The sequence below is a fragment of the Manduca sexta genome, chromosome 12 (genome assembly GCF_014839805.1).
Source record: "Manduca sexta isolate Smith_Timp_Sample1 chromosome 12, JHU_Msex_v1.0, whole genome shotgun sequence".
NCBI classification, from domain to species: domain Eukaryota; kingdom Metazoa; phylum Arthropoda; class Insecta; order Lepidoptera; family Sphingidae; genus Manduca; species Manduca sexta.
The window spans coordinates 5,720,625-5,743,964 of record NC_051126.1 but is presented as its reverse complement, the minus strand read 5'-3'; the positions used below and the strand labels follow the sequence as shown (position 1 = coordinate 5,743,964).

Here is a 23,340-nt window from a genome sequence, read left to right as displayed (position 1 = left end):
ACTAACTAGACGTGAATTTAAATTCTTTACTTGTCAATACTTGTTTAGTTACCCAGATTAAAGGTGAAACAAAATGTATGAAAAATGGACCTTAAGCTATAACCTTAAGAATATTTTGAAATAATGTATAGCAATATTTTTAGTATACTCTGTAAAGCAATCACTAAAAGGTCTTCTATAAACCACAATAATTTTGAATGCTGCACAATGTTCTTTCGAACCTGAGTAATATTCCAGTGAAGTAGTCTTCAACATGTATGGTTGTTATAATATATGTTATCATACAGCATAATAATTTAGCATATTTTATTATTATATTATTGTGTACAAAATAGAATAATAGGAAGTCATTTACTTTAGCAATATATTTCTAGATAATTTTATTGTTCAGTACAAAACAGAAATTGTCAATTTACAACAAGTATATGCAAGTTTATTATAGTTAATTTGCTCTTTGTCATTATTTTGTGTAGGCGATTGCTCATAATACTGGTGCCTTATTGTTTTAAATCATGATATTGACATAAATTGTATATGCAATGACAAATTTAGATTGTATAGTTGCGTTTTTATTATTTATGACTGATATCACATATTAATGAAGTTTTATTTATAAGGAATCTTCCAGTTGTTTATAAATTGTATATTGTAATACTAAGCGACAATTTGTAATTTGTATTCGTAAGAGCGTGATAATATGTCGAATTATATTTATTAGCGCTGTAAAAAGTATATAAATGGATTTGCATGTTTCAACTTTCACTTTTGTGTAATTTAGAATGGCCAAACATTGTTGTGTTGTTGTGTTAGTGACTTTTAAGCACACAATATTAAAAGACCTATACATACTAAATAATTGATATTATATTGTTTAAACTATAATAAATGTGATTTTCGTTCAATAATATTAAAGTTGAAATATGCAGAAAGGATAAGTGCCCTTTATAGCTATTCAAGGAATATGGTTGTAACTCATGTTACGACTGTTTAGTGATATAAAAATATTTATTAGCTGTAATGAACTTATATGTTTAAAGGTATAAAATAAAGTATTTTTGCACAATAACTTTGCTTTAATTTTTATATCAACTATTGATGCAATGGGAGCTGCGATGGGGACATTAACATGCGGAATTATTACAGAATTCCATGGTAATAAAATATGTTATGCATTTTCTGTGATTTATATTCCATTTTTTATATTATAAATAACGATACAATTATTTTAACTAATCCAACATGCAAGTACCTATTGGAATGATAATATAATTATTCATAAGGCGCGTTGGGGTAAGATCGTAGGAGGTATAACATCGTATAAATCAAATAACTCGTAATTGTGTTATAATTTTTGTTTTCGGACAACACTACCTGCGACCCCATCTTGTACCCTACATCCCACTAGTTCACATGAGTGAATCCGTCAAGTAAATAATGTTTACGGTGCTAACAAACAGAATATCGGTGTTTTGTCGTTCCCTGGCCGATCCGGATTAACCCCATGCAAGAATTTACCTAATTTTAATTGAGTATTTACTGTTTTCAATTAATTTTGTAGGTATGTACTATCATAAAGGAAATAAATCTTGTGACTTGTTTATTCAAATATGTCGAAACACGTATATTCCCTGAGATCCGATCTTTACCCATACAATTATTTGTCGTTAAAGAACGGATAAAAATCGTTCTATCTAGCACTTGTAAAATATTGCAAGTTTTTATCAAAATTTATACACGAAAACGTCTGAACTCAGTAATTGTGTATTTTTTTTTAGCTCAGATGAATGGTCAATTTGGTTTATTTATTGTTTATTTACACGTATCTGTACTATTTCTCCGAATATTTTTAAAAATATCTATAGTGTCACTCATGTGGGGTATGATCGTATGCCTAGAAATATTAAAAAAAAAAAGTTCGCTTCTAAAAATAATTTACGAAATTTATAATTTTTTGAATGTTTATAACTAAATATCTAGCTCAGAATATGCTCTTTTTACGGATTTTAGAATCCCTGTATCATAGACGATTTTAGATAGTAGTCCGAACTATACCTGTGAAGGTCCTATCTTTCTCACACATTTCTAAAAGTATGGTACTTTTTTAAAGCCCTATAAAACATTAACTGTTATATATAAGGTATTGAAAAAATATATACCATTTAGTTTATTTAATAACATATAGCTAAGTTAATGATTCATTATGATAGCTCTTATAGAATTATTGTAAAAAAATAATTCGAGAAGACTGTTTAACACGTCGAAAAAGCGTCCGATTTAACCCCAACGCACCTTATATGAGGTACTTATAACCTGGCCAAAGAGTATGATAGTCTTATACACTTTGGGCAGGCTTAAATATGTTACGCATTTTGTACTACACAAGCTAAGATGGTGGTGCATATATCCCTGTATATAAGAAAGTGGGTAGATAGTAGGTAATAATATATTTGTACCATCATCCTATACAGTTTGATACTTTAAACTTTTTTTTAATTTTTACATAAATAAAAGGTATTTACTTCACACAAAGAGAAAATATATAATTTTCGTATGTGGCTGACTGTACCAATTTGATACTATGGTATTACTAATGTATGCAATTCATTTTATATTAGATTTGCTCATTGCTTATTACTTATTAGTTATCAATGAATATTTTCCATAGATCATGAAACAATATGTCCTTCCTTAAATTATCATACATAATGAATAAACTGTAATATCTTTCGAGACCCCGAATCAGTGCTTACGTTTTACAGTTTAAACCATCTTCGTTTTAGTTATAGCATAAACGTGTCTAATGTATATGCTCCCCCTGAGGCCACTTTTGTGCCCTTGCTACATGTATTAAAGGCATAGTCATGTATGGAGGGCATTTGTCGCAAAAAAATCAGTGCCTTACCTCTTGGTTGTATTAAAACATTGAGACCTAAACGATCTTGCGAACGTTTTCCCACTCTGCCCCTCCATCCATACTGGTAACCTATACTTCTCCCCCCGTCCGGTAGGTCCTGTTGTGGTACGGATAGCATGCCAACCCTTGGGAGGCACTCCCCAAAGAGAATACAAAGCACTCCCAGGAAGTGTGTAGGTATACTGTTAGATTTTATATTATAAAAAAAATTAATATATACTCATATATAATAATTATTATGAACTCGTAAAACGCTTAGAACTCGCAACGCGTTTGTGATGGACAAAAAGTCCCTCAATAAAACCTATTATTATCTGTGGGTTTAAAGAAAAAAAACATGTTCAATCTAGGGATCATCCATATTTGAACATTAATATTGACATCGACTTGAATATCGATTTAAGGCAAGTATCGAATGGAAATCATTGTATCATCTTTTTCAACTGCATTTTTTCGTATGCGATAAGAACAAGACTATGAAGTGATTAAATTTATTCTACACTTAGATTTTGTACTTATCATTCTAGAATATGTTGACAATATTTTATCGAATTAACTAGTTGATTACTCATTTTTTTTTTAAACTCGCTGTGTCGATTTTTTGGGGAGTATCGATGTAAACACATCAATGAATTTTCGGTTAAACATCGATTATCGATGTATATCAGTCGTGCCTATTTCTGTGTGCTTCGAACTCTATTTACAGCGATTCGTGCAGTGCTCCTTTTTATTTTTGAATCGCTGTTCACGCTTTTTCGCACAGGCAGTGTATATATTTACTTGCTTCGACTGCCAGTTAGTTCGTGTAGTGCGTAGTTAATCGTTGCCGTATCGTGTCCTATGTTGTGTAGTGCTTAATATTGAGATTCAGTCACCATGCCGACGAATGCAGTGTATCAGCCTACGACAGTGACTTACGAACAACAACCAAATGACCAGCGCTGGAATTGCCCCATCAGCTACTTCTCACGCCGTGTGACAAGCAGCCTGAATCGAGCAGTTTGTTTACGAATTGGTCTATGCTTATTGGGAAGCACTCTTTGCGTCATTGGTAAGTAATAAGTATTAAGAATATCGTAGTTGAATCATTTATTCCATTGTGCTTACTAGGAGGCTGTTGCTATCACACCGAATGATCTTTGTGCATTTAAAAACGAATAGGCATTTCTCTAAAAAAAAGGAGAAATAAAATGCGCTTAGGCAAATTAAAATTAAATATATAATTAATCTGTTCATTGCTAAAGAATCTTAAAATATAATGTTATTTTTTAATTGTAAATCACTCATTACTATTTCATTCATCATAAAATTCTGGGGTTCTCCTATTGTTGTTTGTTCTATAACCAAGCAGTTGAATAAATAAATATTGGTTTGAGTACTTACAGACTAGTTTTGGTTTACTGTAGAAAATAAATAATATATCTTGTGTTTTTAACCAGTTTCCAGTTAATAGAATGTTATTTTTAACTAAGCAGGCACAAAATGTAACCATCACTCTCCAGTTTCTTTTCCAATAAGCATGCCTAATGCTTTTAATTCCATATGTTATCGGGAATTGTTGAGTATGCATAATTTATTATTTTATAAAAAAATATTTTACATGTTCTATTGTCAATCATTAGATAATAAAGTGTACTTAGTATTGGTGTGTAATTAGCATAATAGCTTTTTAATTTATGAGTACATATTATATTAACTTGCAATTAAACAGAATTTCTACAAAATAAGTAGTGTTTTCCATTTTTAACACAATTACATATAATATTGATAACATTATCAGGGGCCTTATTCTCTATCCCGCACGTTATTTTGACAGTGCGTAACAAGCACGTAACACAACGCATCATGTTTAGGACTATAGATATTTGGCTTACAGAATACCATTCCACGCACATTTCTCGAAGTTAACATGACACGGCCGCGTTACGCGTTTACACTATCTTACAGAATAAGGGCCCTGGTGTATAGTCAGGTGTATTGTTTGTCTGAATGTATTGGCACCCCCTTAATTTTTATTACACAGTGTCCACATGGTACAATTTGGCATATGAAAGGTTTTTATAATTTTGTGCAGTATTAATAGCTAGGTGTTGTCGTTTGCTACATAGCAAGTTTAATCTATAAATATTGTATAATCTAAATATTTTATAGCATAAACACTGTTTTGGGTAATCATAGGTAATCATCCTTTAAATGTCCTCTGTTTCAAGTATCTGGTGACACTATTTTATAGTGCAAAATTTTGTATACCATGTAAGGTATTGCACTATCCCTGACGAATCATATAATGATATGTTGTAGGGACATCTTGCCGTCTTTAACATACTTATGCTGCACAGTACTGGTGATGTCATTGTGTCATTGCATGTGTGCATAATTTGACATTCAGCATCATTTACTAATTAAAGTGCACATTTTAGAGAATATTAAGCATTTCTGAATTGAATAGGGGACCGGACAAATTTTCAGAAGGTGTTTTAAATTGATCATTGTGGATATAAATAGCCAAGAAAAATAGTATTTTGCACAAATAAAGCTTAAAAAGTACATAAAACCATGCCTAAATGTTAAATAGCTATAATTCCCGCGCAAACGCTACATTATGTCATTTCGTCTCGTGTGACGTCATACGTGGATAAAGCAACTTGACAAGTCTTGTCATTTGAACAGTGATTCAATAATGCCAGATTAGGGTTATTTACCCTAGATTTAGGGTAAAACAGAATCAGCAGGGTATTTTTTTATGGTAATTTTTGGGGTAATTCTACGAGTTAAGGTATTAAAGCTATTGTTTCACGGTATTGTAATAAATATGGAGCTTAGAGAAAGATGTTTCATACAAAAATTGTAGGCCATGAAACAATTATAATTTTTATTCAATACAATTTTCGTGTACAGCTAGTTGTTCCTAATAAAATGAGATAATTAAATTAATAATTATTGAAGTGGAAGTGAAGAAAGAAGTGGCGTCTGCATAGATAAGGATATAGAAAAAAAAGTACCGAATTATTTATGATTGGTTTAAGGGTAAAATTTTAAATTCCAAATAATCCTGGGGTAAAGAGAAATTATGATCTGGCAACACTGCATAGACCGTGGTAATCTCAGGCAATCTCAGGTTACTGTGTAACAACCAGAATTCTATATAAATAAATATTCTATTCCATATCATGTGGCAGCTAAAATATAAATAAATACATCTCATAACCATAACCTCCCTGGGTGTACAAAAGATTTAATTAATTGAAATATTCATCGGTTTATTTTAAACCGAAACACTATTTTTTAATTACTTACATCAAAGTGATCCTCACAGAACTAAATCGGTGAGTCTGCAGACATTCCGTCGTAGGTTCGTCTTGCTAACTGCAACCACTTTATTCGTATATGTGTTTTCGTGGTACATCAATAAATAATTTGTTTAGTAAAGATATAGAAGTATTATTACATTCAGGTACGACGCACCAACGATATTTTATGTGGTCCATTATGATTAACGATTAAACAGTTTGTAAACGTTAAGCTGGAAGATAGTAACAACGTCCCGTATAAATTAATATTAATTATTAGAGTAGTTCTGTGTCAAAAAACACATTTAAAGCATTAAAATAACCTCAGAAAATAACACAATGCGGTATGACATCCAGATGACGTCTGTTTGTTTACATTTTACCCACGTGTGACGTCATGCGCCGTGATTGGTGTTTCATTTGCCGTAAAGAATAGACTAAAAATACTATAATTATTGTATTTTATTTATTGATTTAAAAATACAAATCACAACTCTTTTACAAAAACAAATATGAGATACTATTTTTAATATTACAAACTTTACTTTAAACTGAATTTCAGATTTTTTGGTAATACCTGTCCGGTCCCCTATTCTTGACAAATAGATGACCAGGGCACCAACTAACAGACTCAATAGAAAAGTCTGTCTCTCATTGTGACTGACCTCAGCTTGTTTTTGTAGCACAACTTTAACCACAGTAGGCATGCGTAAAGTGTATTCATATCCAATAATATCAACAACCAAACGAATCTTCATATTAGGTTTTCACGTGGCGCAAATATATGAGTCTAATGAAAAATCTGTTGAAAAGTTATTCCCATAGTTCATGTCATCTGCAGAACTGCAGTTGCATATCTAACATCCAGTCAGACGGACACATGTCTCAGGTATTGAACAAAGGCTGATGCAGTTTAAAAAATAACTGAGGAGGACATCATTTTAAAAAAGACCATATTGAAACATGAAAATGTACAGAATATCTTTATGCAATTGATAATGAAGCGAGTGATTCGCTCGCCTCGGTAAACTACGAATGCTCATAAAGACCTCTGAAAGCTCTGCAGTCCACAGAGCTGTCCAACCTACGACATTTCTAGTTATGTCTATGACCAGTAATTAAATTGGCTCTATCTAAATAATAACCCTAAATTACGATGTCCTTCATACCGGAACGCTAGAACTTTTGCATTGATCCCAGATGCTTGGCGGCGGAAGGAAACCATGGTCTTTGTGATGGTTTGTACGTCGATGAGTTCGCGTATACGAAAGATCTATCGCCTAGTATTGAATGAGTGATACTACGTACTCGTACAGCGTGGCTGGAATAAAATGAGCATTCATCTGGATATATGGCGTAGTAAATTACTATTCAAAGGGGTTTAATATTCAGATGGCGCATGGTAGCGAAGATAAGGCGAGTAAATTGCGCGTATCGTGGTACAATGAACAGTAATTCGTATAAGGTATCGGGTGTCCGGTGCGAGCGGGCGGCGCCTGTGGCCGGTGACTCATCTGGCGACTGCGTGCAGAGCGTGCTGCGTGATCCGACCACGGTACATAGACAACCGCAACGGTAGACCGGCCGTCGACACAATGCTTTCTTATTTTGCTCAAGTCATATACGTGAAATATGTTTTCAGAGGTCGCAGGGTCAGAATATTTCTTTTTTGGATTTAAATAAAAATCAATATAATACGGATTGAATATAAATAAGACACCTTAAACTTTTATCTAGGTTTCCCCGTACTTTGGTTTATGCTTTCTCTGAAATTCTCTGAAACATTATCTTGAGGAATGCATAATTATTAATCATACTACTCAACAGTGGCGAAGAGTCCATACAACCCGATTCCTGCCGGCTTTCCTTTATGTAGAATTTGATTATCATTAGAACAATTTGCAGACCGCATTCATATATTAGTACCTATAGGTTGAGTCCGGTTCCGTTTTGGAAAATTTCACCTCTCGCCACTGCTACTCAAACCATAAAAACAAGTCATTTAATAGGGGACCGGACAAATTTTCAGAAGGTGTTTTAAATTGATCATTGTGGATATAAATAGCCAAGAAAAATAGTATTTTGCACAAATAAAGCTTAAAAAGGACATAAAACCATGCCTAAATGTTAAATAGCTATAATTCCCGCGCAAACGCTACATTATGTCATTTCGTCTCGTGTGACGTCATACGTGGATAAAGCAACTTGACAAGTCTTGTCATTTGAACAGTGATTCAATAATGCCAGATTAGGGTTATTTACCCTAGATTTAGGGTAAAACTGAATCAGCAGGGTATTTTTTATGGTAATTTTGGGGTAATTCTACGAGTTAAAGTATTAAAGCTATTGTTTCACGTTATTGTAATAAATATTGAGCTTAGACAAAGATATTTTCCTACAAAAATTGTAGGCCATGAAACAATTATAATTTTTTATTCAATACAATTTTCGTGTACAGCTAGTTGTTCCTAATAAAATGAGATAATTAAATTAATAATTATTGAAGTGGAAGTGAAGAAAGAAGTGGCGTCTGCATAGATAAGGATATAGAAAAAAAAGTACCGAATTATTTATGATTGGTTTAAGGGTAAAATTTTAAATTCCAAATAATCCTGGGGTAAAGAGAAATTATGATCTGGCAACACTGCATAGACCGTGTTAATCTCAGGCAATCTCAGGTTACTGTGTAACAACCAGAATTCTATATAAATAAATATTCTATTCCATATCATGTGGCAGCTAAAACATAAATAAATACATCTCATAACCATAACCTCCTGGGTGTACAAATGATTTAATTAATTGAAATATTCATCGATTTATTTTAAACCGAAACACTATTTTTATTTACTTACATCAAAGTGATCCTCACAGAACTAAATCGGTGAGTCTGCAGACATTCCGTCGTAGGTTCGTCTTGCTAACTGCAACCACTTTACTCGTATATCTGTTTTTTCGTGGTACATCTATAAATAATTTGTTTGGTAAAGATATAGAAGTATTATTACATTCAGGTACGACGCACCAACGATATTTTTTGCGGTCCATTATGATTAACGATTAAACAATCTGTAAACGTTAAGCTGGAAGATAGTAACAACGTCCCGTATAAATTAATATTAATTATTAGAGCAGTTCTGTGACAAAAAACACATTTAAAGCATTAAAATAACACAACGCGGTATGACATCCAGATGACGTCTGTTTGTTTACATTTTACCCACGTGTGACGTCATGCGCCGTGATTGGTGTTTCATTTGCCGTAAAGAATAGACTAAAAATATTATAATTATTGTATTTTATTTATTGTTTTAAAAAATACAAATCACAACTCTTTTACAAAAACAAATATGAGATAATATTTTTAATATTACAAACTTTACTTTAAACTGAATTTCAGATGTTTTGGTAATACCTGTCCGGTCCCCTATTAAATATGTATTTATAAATTACCTATAACCAGAATTCAGTTCACTTTACCTAATTAACTGTATAAGTGTACTGCGTATTAATAATGTTTAAAGCGATATGGAGTTGTAACAATAAATTAAATGAAATAATTTAGGTAGTTCTGTAAATTGCAATTTTCAGAATAGTAAATAAAATTAAGTATACAATGTTAGTAGTACAGTGATATATTTTATTTATTTACTTTTAGTTAGCCAATGCACTATAAAAGTTCGTTTAGTGCCATTTATTTACTTAAAGTTTACAATTCTGAGAGAGGCGTATAGCTACAGATAGTTAATGGAACTGGCAAGCGAAGGTCGACAAACTCGGCCGAACCTCACTTAGACGTGTGTTTCGTTTCCGTATCCACTTCCACTTAGTCTTTCATGACGTGACTGATAAATTCAAATAAAATATACAATCGAGGGCCATTCTTTGACTTGCTTATGTAACTAAAATGAATTATTACAAACCAGTTCCGAGAGATCTTACATAAAACTTTCTTCGGTAACCGAGAACGAGTCTAAAGTTCCCGACAATGTAATAATATCTTGGCATTGACGAACTGCAATAAAAGTTGTGGTTATTACGACATATTTGTGTAAATCTCTAGTAATTACTAGAAAAATATGAATAATGTTTATAAATAACATGTGACCAAATTCCTATTTCAGCATTTCTGATATGATACTGACTGATGACTTTTCTGCAAAGATTTATCTTAGGAATGAGAATTTAAAATCCCTTTGTTTAGTACAGTGCTTTATGTTTGTAAATGTAATCCCAACAAGTCGTAGCACGAAATTTTTGTGATGAAATACAGTGAAACATTGGTAGTGATTCATTTTGTTTCATCCAATGCAAAGGTTTGAAAGTGTAATAAGTAGTTAATGGCTATACATTTACGTGTGGGTGTTTATTGTTCCATTTGCTCCATTGCGAGTGAAAGCGGCTTTGGTCTAACGAATCGCTAATGTTGTGTGCTACCCACTGCCTTAGCCCACTGCTACCTGGCTACCGTTGCAATGGCCCATTTTCGTAATACTCCAGACGCCGCCGCTGCCTTGCGCTCGCGCCGCAGCGAGTCAAACCGGCCGGGCCGGGCCCGATGCGGCTCATGAACTTGATTTTAAATTACCCAGACTTCTTGATAGTTGCACACTTCATTATTACCGCATGTACCTAAAAGGCAAAACTCGTAAGATTGTTGTCTGCCAAGGAAATAATAATTTTCTCTACCTTTGTAAGTGAACGCCCTAGAGGCGTTGTCAGATGGACTTCGCGAGTATTTTTACTTGATCAGATACTTATATGAAGTGGAATTTCATTTTTATGCAGTAGACTGATAATATCTTGTATTCGTTATATAATTGTAGTTTGAGAGTGGGTCTCTGACGTATATTAATGATTTGGATATATGTTTTAACTCTGGTTTTATACATAAGGTTGACTTTATTTAGTTTCCTTGTTATTTCTTAATCTACATCTTTGATTTTTTCCTTACTTCAGGTATCTTTCTGTGTTAACAGTCGATTTTGACGTATCATTTATTCGATTACCGCTCAGTAAAGTTTGTTAATGAACTATGAACGTGACAAAATTTACATTAACCGAATATGGAGTTACCTTTCCCTTTATATTTAAAACACAAGCCACTAACTGTTTTCATCCGTTCTAACAATACGTAGGATGTCCGCCCACGTATCCAGAAATCTCTAACTGGGTATTTATTATTCGTTTTACAATACAATGAAAACAGTTACACGCTCCAAAAGCGTCATTATGTTTACTGTTTTACTGAGGATTTTTACCTATACATTGGTGTGTAATATGGGGGAAGAAGAAAAGTGCATAATATTATGACTATACTATTTTATTTGTTAATATAATATAATCCGTAAAATCTTTATTCATCGCTTTCCATTTGTTGTTAATATATGTATGGTATAATTCATATTCAATCGTTCGATTGTACAAACAAAAGGATGTTTCACGAAAACGCGAATTTCTCCGGTTTGTAGTATGTTTGCGACATGTTAATAGGTTTGCAGTCCTTTACTTGAGATGAACATGCGTCTGAATATACGGTAGTGCGTCGGAACATGACGTGCACATGGGTGTTCAGAAAACCGGTTTATTCGGGTAATCAAATTGTATACTTTAATGTATGTACCAATAAAAAAACATACTTTATAATATGAATCTCGTTTATCAGAGTAGTAAGTAGGAAATAAAGTACAGACAGCTTAAGGAACAGAACATGTTTAGTCAATATTTTACGTGCAAGTATACCTATTACCTATAAAGTTAAGTAAGTAAATTACGGATAGATAATATTTGACACTTGTCGCTTTAATTTTGAGCTTAAAACATTGCTAGGCAGTATGTAAGCATGAAAAGTTAGAACTAGCTGTTAATGTTCGTATAATCGACGCTCTATTGTATTTCCACTAAGCGCGACTTTGCTTACCCTTGCGAGAATAAAGGCGAGGTTATTTTTATCCTTAACATATTTAGTATTCTATTTCAATGTGTATTTAATTCTTTGTTAGTTAAGTAAATTTCTTGATATAATATACATTAACAAACACCCTTCAATTGGCCATGTCAATAACCTCTTTGTGTATAATTTACTAACATGACTAAGTAATGAGATCAGATTTAAAGTTTCAAAGTTTTATACCTCCGTCTCTATGTAGCAAAACAAACAAAAACATTACAAAAAACATAACATACAATTTCTTAAAGTATTCAAATATTGTATGTATATTTCAGATTATGTTCGCAGATGTTTTTAATGACTCAAAACTCCAAACACCTTTACTTTGCACTTTGTCGTTTTGTTCATCGGTAAAAGGTTGACGCAAACACGGACGCTTCATTTGAACGATTTTCTGAATGTTAGTTCTATTTATAAATCTTGTGTAATGCTCGAATTAGACAACACGTGATGTTAAATATATTAAAATTATAATAAAATCATGTTTAATTTTAAATGTTTTACAAGGTGGTGTTATTGATATCGCGAAAGCAACCTTATCGTTTTCTCAGGTCATATTGCGTTAACCTTGTATTTTCTCCTATGAGCCGTGTACTCATTTTTTAATTTATCGCCTATTTTAACCGACTTCAAAGAAGGTGGTTCTATATTTGACCCGTATGTATGTAAAGCTAACTTAAGTAAATACGCGAGAAGAATGTTAAATTTAGAATGCACTTATGTATGGCAAAGATACATTATTTTTGGTGTGTAGTTGCTTTTGTAGTCGGTTTTTATTAAAAAGTTGATCCATATTTCCTTAGTTGTCTCTTTTAATAAAATGGAAATTATATGTCTTTCCCTATAGTAAATATGTGAGACCATATTTTCATTATTACTGTAATGCCTTTTTTTGCCGACTCAATTATTATAATAGTATGAATACATTTCCTTTTCCGTGTTGTAGGAAGCTTTTAAAATGTCATTTCGGAAGGCAATGGCCAGTTTTCCTTTGTTTGATATAATGCCTTTATAAATAGATATCTTTTCGCAAGTCTCGAGTAACTACTGTTACAATCTAAACGAAGTTCGAATAATATAGTTATTAAAAAGAAAAGATATGAAAAAAGAGCGCAAATATGTTTGATTACATCTAAGTTATAAGAGAGATTTCATATTTTACGTTTTTATTAAAATGTCGTGCAACATTTCCTCAAGCGACGGCAGACTGCAGGGATCACGATTACTGTTCATGTTAATCTCAGTTATGACTCACAAGATGCAATATTTTTTTGTTATAATTTTTATGGAAACAAAAAGTAAAAATAATAGGTGTATAAGTATCAGTGTTAAGTGTTTATTGCATAACAACCGTTGTAAAATCGGTAATCTGTTATTAAGTGATATTACGCTAAACACAGGAAGTATAAGTACACCCATTTGATTATTTTAACCTTGTGTTAGACAAGTTAACATTCTTTGTTTTTTTATTATAATGTAATGTTCCCACCCTTTTTGATCGTGATGAAAATTATATTAATATGTCCATATTGGAGTTCCCACATTGCACCGTAGTATATTATATCCAGTTTCTGAATTAAATATCTGTGCCGATTTTCAGGTACAGCAAGAAAATTCTGTGTAAATTTTTCGATCATATTCTTCTCGGCACTGAATCTCCAGGAAGGAGTTGATAATGTTTATGAGACGGGCGGCAGGTTGTAAAAACTATTCCTAATCTTTTGCGGTGGGTGAAAACACTCAAAGCTGTCCTCAATCCTCATGTTAAAACGAGATAACATCGCGGAAAACAGTGGATCAATGTGCATATTATCACTTAGTGATAGGTGTTTTATTTTTATACATTTGTTTTATCACTTCCTGTGAGTGTTTTAAATGCTCCAATCATGTCATATGCCACTGAACCCATTTAATGTTTGTGGTTGACCCTCGATTCAATTGACACAATATGCTGAATGACCCATTTTTTTTCATTATACCGGAAAAAAATATTTCCTGTTTTCACTCATTGTCGACATTCATACTTACGGATATCATAAACGATAGGCGAACGACTGATATTATGTGATATACGCGATTTATTTTAAGTTTCATATTCATAAACATTTCATATTCGTAAACTGTTGTGTCAATAATAGTGTTAAAAAATCATACTAATGTAACTTAATATTGTATGAACACTACGGATACATTATTACGTAATAGATCGAGACGAGAGAGGTTTTTTTCTACTCATAAGCAAACTAATTTGCTTTTGTTAATAATGTTACACGGGTTTATTTGGGTACGAGTTGTTATATAAACTTGCAATGATAAACTGCTGCTGTCCCTAGGTAGTTGAAATAAACAGGTACTGAGTCCTAAAGATAATGAAAGTTTTAGTTCATAAATAACACCCACACAATCGCTCCTCGAAGTATAAACTCTGTCGTACATTTCATTAGCTTTTAGTAAATACGTTAATTAACTTCTTGGAATCCTGCCGGTTACTAATAATGAATCGAGGCCGAATTTCTTACCTCGAGTTTTTAAGGTCTCTAATGAGATCGATTCTAGGCTGCTTACTTCGTCGCCCCTGAAGTTTTTCATACTTTTCGATGAATTGCTTTAAATTTAAAATCGAAGTTTGATGAATTTATAACAGCAAATATGTAGATTTTTAGCAGTTCCTAGTTTCGTGGTATCCTTTGTAACTTTGACGTTAATTTATCAAAGCCTCTGCGTCTGCGCCTGCGCAGAGGTGTCAAGGTGAATCGGTTCGTTATGGACCGCGGCCATTACACGCTCCATATGTTTTGCTGTTATATAATTGACTGTGATTATCTCAATAGTAACATGTGTTTTGGTTAATTAGTCTAATGCTAACTTTAAAATGATAAAACCCTTATTTACCACATAGTTTGATGCTTGTGAACTAACTAGTCTACCAACGGTTGCTGGTTTCTTGATAATATTTCGAGATATTATAGATGTCTATGAGAAAAACGTGAGCCTATGTATCGAGTTCAACTAAGGTTTTGGTCTCGTTACCATTTTATTATATAAAAGTAGCACTTATAAATAAATTAATCATGTATCTACTAGTAATCTTTAGTGGCGAATTAAAATACCATTACAATAATAGAAGACTATTAAGATTTCTTTGACTTTTTACCTTGCATTCTACGAAGCGTAATTTTTAACTATGTCAAAATAATTTTATTTTTTATTAATTAAAATAATTTAAAGCAGATGTACATAAATCAAGTAAATATTACGATCTATTACTATTTACCGTTGTTATGTAGGCCATAAGGTAGCACCTGTTCGAAAAATAAGAACAAACACATAATGATGATGCTAATGTACTATATTCACAAATTTGGTTTTTAAACAATCTGAGCGGGTCATCGGACCAGTTTTAGCTATTTTAAAAGCAATAACGAAACAGGTTTATTACTGATGACGTTCATGTATTACTCATGCCATATTTATATGTCTTATCATTAAGACTTATGCTGAACTAATACTGTAGGTTACATTAGCATATTACCTTTTATATTAGTTGCATGACAAATACTCTGAATCATGCATGCAGCGCAGATCGGAAGTACAAAATGATTTATGTTATTATAGGAAACAGTAATTGAGTGTAGCCAATATAACAAGTTAATAACTATCTATATATACGCAGGAATCTTGTTGAGTGTTTTGCCTTCTTTATTTACTCTTAAATAATTTAGTTTAAGAAAGAAATTGACAAAACACCGATTATGTTAAACGTGTAGGTACACGTGATAATACATTTAATTAAGCAAAAGGCTTAAAAAACATAATTGGTAAATAAATAAACACACATAACAGCTAATTAGTCATGTATGTAAAGTAAATTAGAGGCAATGAAGGCTCGCAGTATGTTATATTGTCTATAATAAAAACCAATACGAACCTTTATTTGTCTCGATCTTGACCCTAAAACATCTATCGCTGATTGATTGCTTTAACGGAACGTATGCGATGCAATTGATGTCATTTTAAATTGTAATATGTATCTTATAATATTGTGTTCACTTTAATAATGTCTTTAGCTACAAAGTTTTCAAAATGGTTATTCATTTGACATTCGTGAGGCAAAGTCGTTAAAAGAGGCCGTTATGGCAGCAGGTCGTTGAATAATTAGCAAACCATCATTCCAGTTTCGATTTTTGTACTCGCCGAAGTTGATACTTCCTTGTTATCGGCTTTGAGATCGTTAATTTTTTTTAAATAAAATGTGTCGGAGCAATTTAATATTGTAAGTTGGCTATTGCGTTCAGTCCGTACGTTATAAATTTAAATATAATTAACAAAATGTTAATATTAAAGCAAACGAGGTAACTGTACGTATTCCATAAAACAGATTTACATTAATTGAAGGACAAAAAACCCCCAGGGGGACGGCAGCTGCACGATTTTATTGTTTTAAATCTGTATTCTGATAACGAGCGTTACCTATTTATATCATATCCTTTCCGTATCTTGACTCGCTGTTCAGAATGAACTCGTTTTATAGTAAAGTAAAATTGGCACGGGACGCTACGCTACCCCGTACTAAGTCATTTATCTTGTCAAACGACGGAAGAAATGCGCTTTTGCGTAAAAAATGGATCCGTGATAGTAACTTACGTCATAGTTGACTTTTCAATTACAATATTACCTTTTTATTTTAAGAAGATAGAACTTGGAGCTATAAATTTGATTGTGCCTAACATCATAGTACTTACCACAAAGTTAGCCCGTGTTTATTTCTGCTCGTAGTTACCAGATCCATATATGTAATTTCAAATGTCGTCGTCGTCGTCAAATCGTTACTATATTTGAGGCTACAATACTGTAAGGACTTCAACTGATGTATTATTTTATCTCCAGGCTTAGCACTACTGATCGCGGGCGGCGTGCAGTACTCCAACACGCCGGCGCCAACGACGCCAGACAGCGGCGACAACGGGCTCGGCACACTCATCGCAGGTGGAGTGTTGCTCTTTGTTGGACTCATCTTTGCTAGTAAGTCATTGTTTCAGTCTGAAATTAAAGCTATCTTAATATCGAAGGTCCAGTTTATTTTGATTTGAATTCAATGGAAAATTACCATTTTCGTGGATTGTGTAGCAGGAAAATTAAGAAAAGATACAGTTATGCAATATTGAATAAACGAATGTTTTTAAAAACAATGGTATAGTAAGACATTCAACGCTTAGCTAAATTAACAGTTAATTACATGGAAGCTGAAGGTTAAGGAACTGTAATGAAGCTAAAAATAAGTTCAAGTTCCTTTATATCGTTTTCATCTATTTACAACTCGGGAATGTAAATATTTTCGTTCAGTTGGCGAATCATCGATTTTACCGATGCTTTCAGTTTTCTTTATGAAATTATTCATTGCATATCAATTGTTAACAATTTATTAAACTGGGTAAACATTACATTGCAAATATCCGAATAATGTTTGCGAAGTATATAAAGGAACGAGTTGTAAATGCTTATAATATAAATAAACACAATATTTTAGGGCAACCATAACGAGCTGTTCTGGTATTTATATTTTCAGTTTATACATTTAAATTAATTTAAGTATGAATGTAGGGCTAATTTAAATTTCTAATGGGATGGAAACCCACAGAATGTAGTGAATTTCTGAATTAATGTGGCCTTGCGACATGTCCACATTTTAGGGTGTGTTTGTAGGCAATAGCCATTCATTGATAGGCAGCGGATATTACATTACCGTGCATGGGCGTAGTAGATATTCATATTTAGTATGCTAATGCTGTACAATATTATTGTGAAGAATTTCCATTTTACGAACTACTAGTGTTGAATGACGTCCCTATTATGAACAAAGGATATGTTAATTATTAACTAAATGACGCACAGACGCGAATGATGCCGTTAATAAGCAACTAAAACCAAAAATGAAATAAAGGGTGTGAAACAAACATAGTATCTATCTAGCAAGTAGTACTGCTGATTATTAGTCCAGTAAATCCATCTGGGTGAGTGTAAGAATATAGGTGAAGACAAGATTGTACAAAGCTACACAAGATGTCACGACTGTTTACTGTAACGGCATCTGCTCTTTCATTTCTTTCTTGTTGGAACAAAGAATACGTGCAACAAAGAATTTTTGATGCATCTTTCTTGTAATCTACGTGTCACCGCTCGACGCGAACCATATCGTGTATGTGAGTTTTAAAAAGAATAAGAATGATTCATTTTTTAGCTTTTCTTTGTTTACATAAATTGTGTTGAACTTCTCGGAGTTTTGTTAAAGGTCAAATGTATGTAGTTATATAAGAGGCTTTGAGATACATCGTCAAATTTTGATAGCACTTCAAGATACTCAGACAAGTATATATAGGCTACCATTAAAAGTTATCAAACAAAAATAATGTTACAAATTACTTATTCTAAATCAGATATGCAACAGAAACAAAATGATTAAAAACTACAATTTAATTCTAAGCATCACTTAAAATATCACGGTTTATTTCAGTCGTGGGAGTTTGGGCCTGGTCGTCAAGACTGGGCGGTGGCAAGGAGGCGCCGGCCAGCGGAGCCGCCGCGCTGACCGCCCTGAACCCCTCGACGGACCCGCTGGTGGCGGCGCAGTACGCGCCCGTGCGCGACGCGCCGCCCGCGCCTGATGACGAGATGCGCAACCTCATGGACAATAAGGAATGGTAAGAATTTGCCCGCTATAGTTAACATAGACATTGTTCGTCATATTTCAGATTTATGCATATTATCACACAGCACGTTATTAATCAAAGTTCTGGATGTAACTTCACCTTTTATGGCCAGGCGTGGGCGTTTATCCTCATCATCTGTATTATGTCCATTTATAAACAAATATATATTTCTGTTCAATATTAAAAATATATCTACATAGTTAACTAAAATTACTACATACTTCGTGTGCTAGTTATTATTTTTTATTCTGCCTATGTTCATACGTATTCAGGATAATTAAATAAGTATTTAATTATCTTTTCGTGGTTAACGCAAAGCACATCTATCTAATTATTTCATAATATTATTTCGCTGTCTCGGTACTGCAAGGGGCTATTGGACTTGGAGCACTGCTGTGTAGTCCGAATATAAGGTCAACAAATGTTAGACTGTGTCGACTTTATAGGAGTATTTCACGTTCATAAACTGTAACAAATTAACACATACCAGTATACGTTAAACGTGTGACGATAGTATTTATGCACGCTACACGATAATTTGTTAGTAACCATATAAACGTCAATGCGCAAATAAGTTTCAAGAATAAATAAATGACAAGAAGAGTAGGATAAATGACTCGATGAAAGGAGGAAAGTGATGAGTGAAATATAATTAATTAAAATCCGTAATGAAATTTTTAAAGTCATAATGAAAGTATCGTATCAAGGTAGCCATTCGTATATTGAAGATATGATGTTATACAACTCGTAGAAGTAACGCTTCTATTCATCAGAAGCTGGACCAACGACTTATTCATTTTTTTTACATGGAACTGTAGTTATCGCAAATCTATAATTACTAAAGGGTAGTTATAGTAAGTCACTATGCTAAGTACATACCATCCTCGTGTGGTGCATAGTGAACTGTATGATGTATCTATAGCAAATTGTTATTCAAAGCGTCGCTCCAATGAAGCAGTTGTTAACATGTTTACTTATATCGTAATAGCACATCACGAGTGTATTGTGACAGCGGCGCAGGTGCAACACTGGTGCCTTTGTTACGTCTTGTTTGCTTTACTACCCTGCCGTGTTAAGGTTCCCATTACATTAGTTCCGCGATCCACGTGACTGTTTGTATTCCTTCGAGCATAACCATGAAGACTTTGCCATTATTATTGAATAAGTTCCATTAAAGACCACTGAAGCGGTTTTATCGTTGACCTTTTGCGAAGGACGTGATAAAGGGCATTAGGTGGGCTTCGAATAAAAGTGGGCTCGGAAAGTAATCTTAACTAGTTCGCTCGCCCACGTTTCGTCGCGGTCATTTTTCACTGTCGGCAGAATCGCACTTCGCTTAACGTAAAAATAAAAATATATAATTTGTTTAAATGTCCGCCGTTTATGTTGTTTTTATATTATGAAGTAAAATGCCATGAAATATAATTGTCAGAATTAAGTAGTAAATTAGGTTTTTGATGCACGACTGACTGTCGCCTAGCGGTTTTACGTGTGTTAAATATAGAATACAATGGTTTCTAAAACATTAATTAAGTGAGAAACATTCGCCTTTAACTTTATATGTATATTTGCTTCAGCTTGAGCAGCGCGGAGGAGAGCGACAAAATGTTGGATGGAAGGCCGTCGGTGGCGTAAGAAATATATATTTACGATGTTATTCCTTTACGAGCTTAGGCTAGTCCTCTATGTCCCTCTATATTATAAAACACGTACAAGTGGTATTTTTGATACATTTCCATCGACATATATTATGTAACATAGAAATTATTTTTATGATAAGTCAGATGCAAGCAAGTCTTGTACTTATGTATCTAAAAAAATTCTTAATGTATCTTTAATGCCACACTTACGTGTTGTGACGTGTCCATAAATTTAAGATTGCATTTTGTGGTACAAATAGAAGTACTGGTGGTGAAAGTGTCCCACGGATATCGTTTGTTATTCAAGAATAATGTGTGCATGTCTGTGTGGATAATGGATATACTTTATATTTATAATGCACTTTATTTTACAATCATCTTTGTTCCCTTTGAATGGTAAGCTGTCTCTTTGGCTGGTTTAGATAAAAGCATGCACAATCGTGTATATCACATAACGACATTGAAATGTAAGAGAATTTTAACAAGTATTCTTGTATGAAGTGTTCAGATAACCTTATTTAACGTTATAATATGAATACGATAGGAATATATTCAATTAGACGATATACGCCGTGTGTAGTACCGCCAGGAGTTGTACACCCATTGCAATGTAGGTATGAAGCTTCGGTAAGATTTGTCATAATTGATAACGAATAATTAGTAAAAGACAAGTGGCCAAATTAACGTCCAGAATTATATTGTTTAATGTGGATAGCTGTGTAAGATATGAAATATCAAAATTCACAAACACTTTTAAATGTGTTACAATATCTTATTCCATTGAAGATTGTATATTTTTTAATATTATTGAACTCGCGTGCGAAACAAACTTTCCATAGTGTTTAGTTGATTAAGTGTATGTGCAAAAGACGTCATTTTATATATTATTTAAATATTTTCACATTTTGGTACATAATGTTATGTATCTATGCTATTGGTCATACGCAACGTTTTGTTTTGTTGACACCGTCCTTTTTAGAAATAAGATAAATGTGTGTATTCGCGTGTGCAAGGCTGCTGCAATATGAACGGGGTGCAACGGATTCTATAAAGCATTTCATTTGCTTAATTCTACATTTTATTAGGTGTAATTGCGTCGCTTACGTGTGAAAATTTCCGTTAGCGTTACGATGCGATTATAAAAATATAATTTCCAATATATTTCTGGTTGTATATTCGTTCACACCCAAATTTATTTATTTACAAAGTACTTAATGTAGAAATATTCCTGCTAAACTTTTGTTTGGAATTATTTACATGGAATAATCTTTTAATGAAATGTAATTATATTTTCTTTTTTGATATTAATTGAAAGCTCTCTTGTATTGTAAACGAATTAGTATTAAAATAACATCACAATGTATAATTTGATTTATTTGAAGGCGATACAAAGTATGAATTCGTATATAATAAGTAGGTACATACAATAAGTTAGTTGGCCAGGGTTATAACCAACGGATTATTTAACGAAGAAAGTTGGTGATAGTATTCATTCTGTACTAAATATACATAGTTGTTTATTGTGATTGTTGAATTAATAGTGGTGGCCATCAATATCGATTATAATTATTATAACAAAAAAGTTATCCTATATTAAGGGAAGGAATTTAATTATGTAAAGTGTAAACGAATAGAATCATTTTTTCGAATATTATCTTTGTTCAGATTGTCATTTTGACAAAATACAATTAGAATAATCATTATTATCGAAATGCAGGTAGATATTTGTTTACATTTAATTTTTCCTTTCCAGAATATGCTATAAGGTACCTATGTATTTTCAAATTGTGTATTCTGTGGAGGACTGTATAGGATAATTATTTTGGTAGTCTGAGTACAGTTATTTGTATTTTACAGTTATTCTATAAATTCCGCTGTAATGAAAAATTCATTGCGATTACGTACTTATTAAATCTAAATATTGTATAACTATTATATTACTCATATGTATTCTCTTTCAACTTTGTGTACATCAGTACTACAGTACACCTTCCGTCTATTTTTCTGATTCATTTCGTTATATTTTATCTTTATTATTTCTTAAGGTGTGATAAAATTATTTTCATATTTTAAATTATAAAATATTTTTTATTTTTGTCCGTCAAATATAAACCTGTTATTTTTATGATAAAGGTGAAGTTTCTTTTATTACAATTGGATTTTGAGTAATTGTTTACTGATTTAAGTGCAATAAAATATGTAAAACCCACGTTACAGTTATTGGAAGAAAGTCTACATGTCCGTTTTTTAATTAATTCGTGTGTACAACATCGTATTAAGTACTTAGTATTATCTATCTCAAATGTTTCAGTAAATAAAAATTCCAGACTTAACACTGTTTTTTTTCTTTATACTTATCAGAACTCTACTAATAATATTTTTTTCGACTTATATTACATTATAGTAATCTTATAGTATAGTAATATAGATCTATGAACATTTTGAAATATTTAAAGGTTTACTTAAGTCTGAAGATTTTATGCGATAGTAACTATTAGTGAATAGCGATACACATTTTAATAGATGATTTGTATTTGCTTGGACCTTGCCATCTAATAATTATAACCGATGTAACCGGTTTCCACTGTAATAATTTTGTTAGAGTTCGCTAAAAATATCCATGTCTCTAAATTATCTCACAATTTTCTAACAATATTCTATATATTCTGCATAATAATATTCAAAGATAAAAAACAGCTTGTGAGGTACTTGATATTTTTGAATACTAAATAAGACGACGTTATCTTGTAAAGTTAAGTTGGATGAAAAGTGCACGATAGCCTAGTTGGGAATGGAAGGGACCGCAAGCTTAAGGCCTGCAGGTTCAAAACTCGTGGAC

The 23,340-nt window shown here is 32.6% G+C and overlaps 1 protein-coding gene across 1 annotated transcript; it reads left to right on the top strand.

Moving 5' to 3' along the window:
* The first annotated feature begins 3,576 nt into the window (after positions 1-3,576).
* Positions 3,577-22,834, top strand: LOC115446313. Its single transcript, XM_030172919.2, has 4 exons — positions 3,577-3,965; positions 17,042-17,176; positions 18,666-18,852; positions 20,439-22,834. Exons 1-4 carry the CDS (start codon positions 3,791-3,793, stop codon positions 20,494-20,496), a joined length of 555 nt encoding a protein of 184 aa, XP_030028779.1. The 5' UTR covers positions 3,577-3,790; the 3' UTR covers positions 20,497-22,834.
* Positions 22,835-23,340: the final 506 nt, after the last annotated feature.

Excerpts from the sequence above, each read along its gene's own strand:
- LOC115446313 (XM_030172919.2), top strand. The coding sequence starts at position 3,791 with ATGCCGACGAATGCAGTGTATCAGCCTACGACAGTGACTTACGAACAA. Across the intron at positions 3,966-17,041 it reads AAGCACTCTTTGCGTCATTG|GCTTAGCACTACTGATCGCG; the intron begins GTAAGTAATAAG and ends TTTTATCTCCAG. Across the intron at positions 18,853-20,438 it reads CTCATGGACAATAAGGAATG|CTTGAGCAGCGCGGAGGAGA; the intron begins GTAAGAATTTGC and ends TATTTGCTTCAG.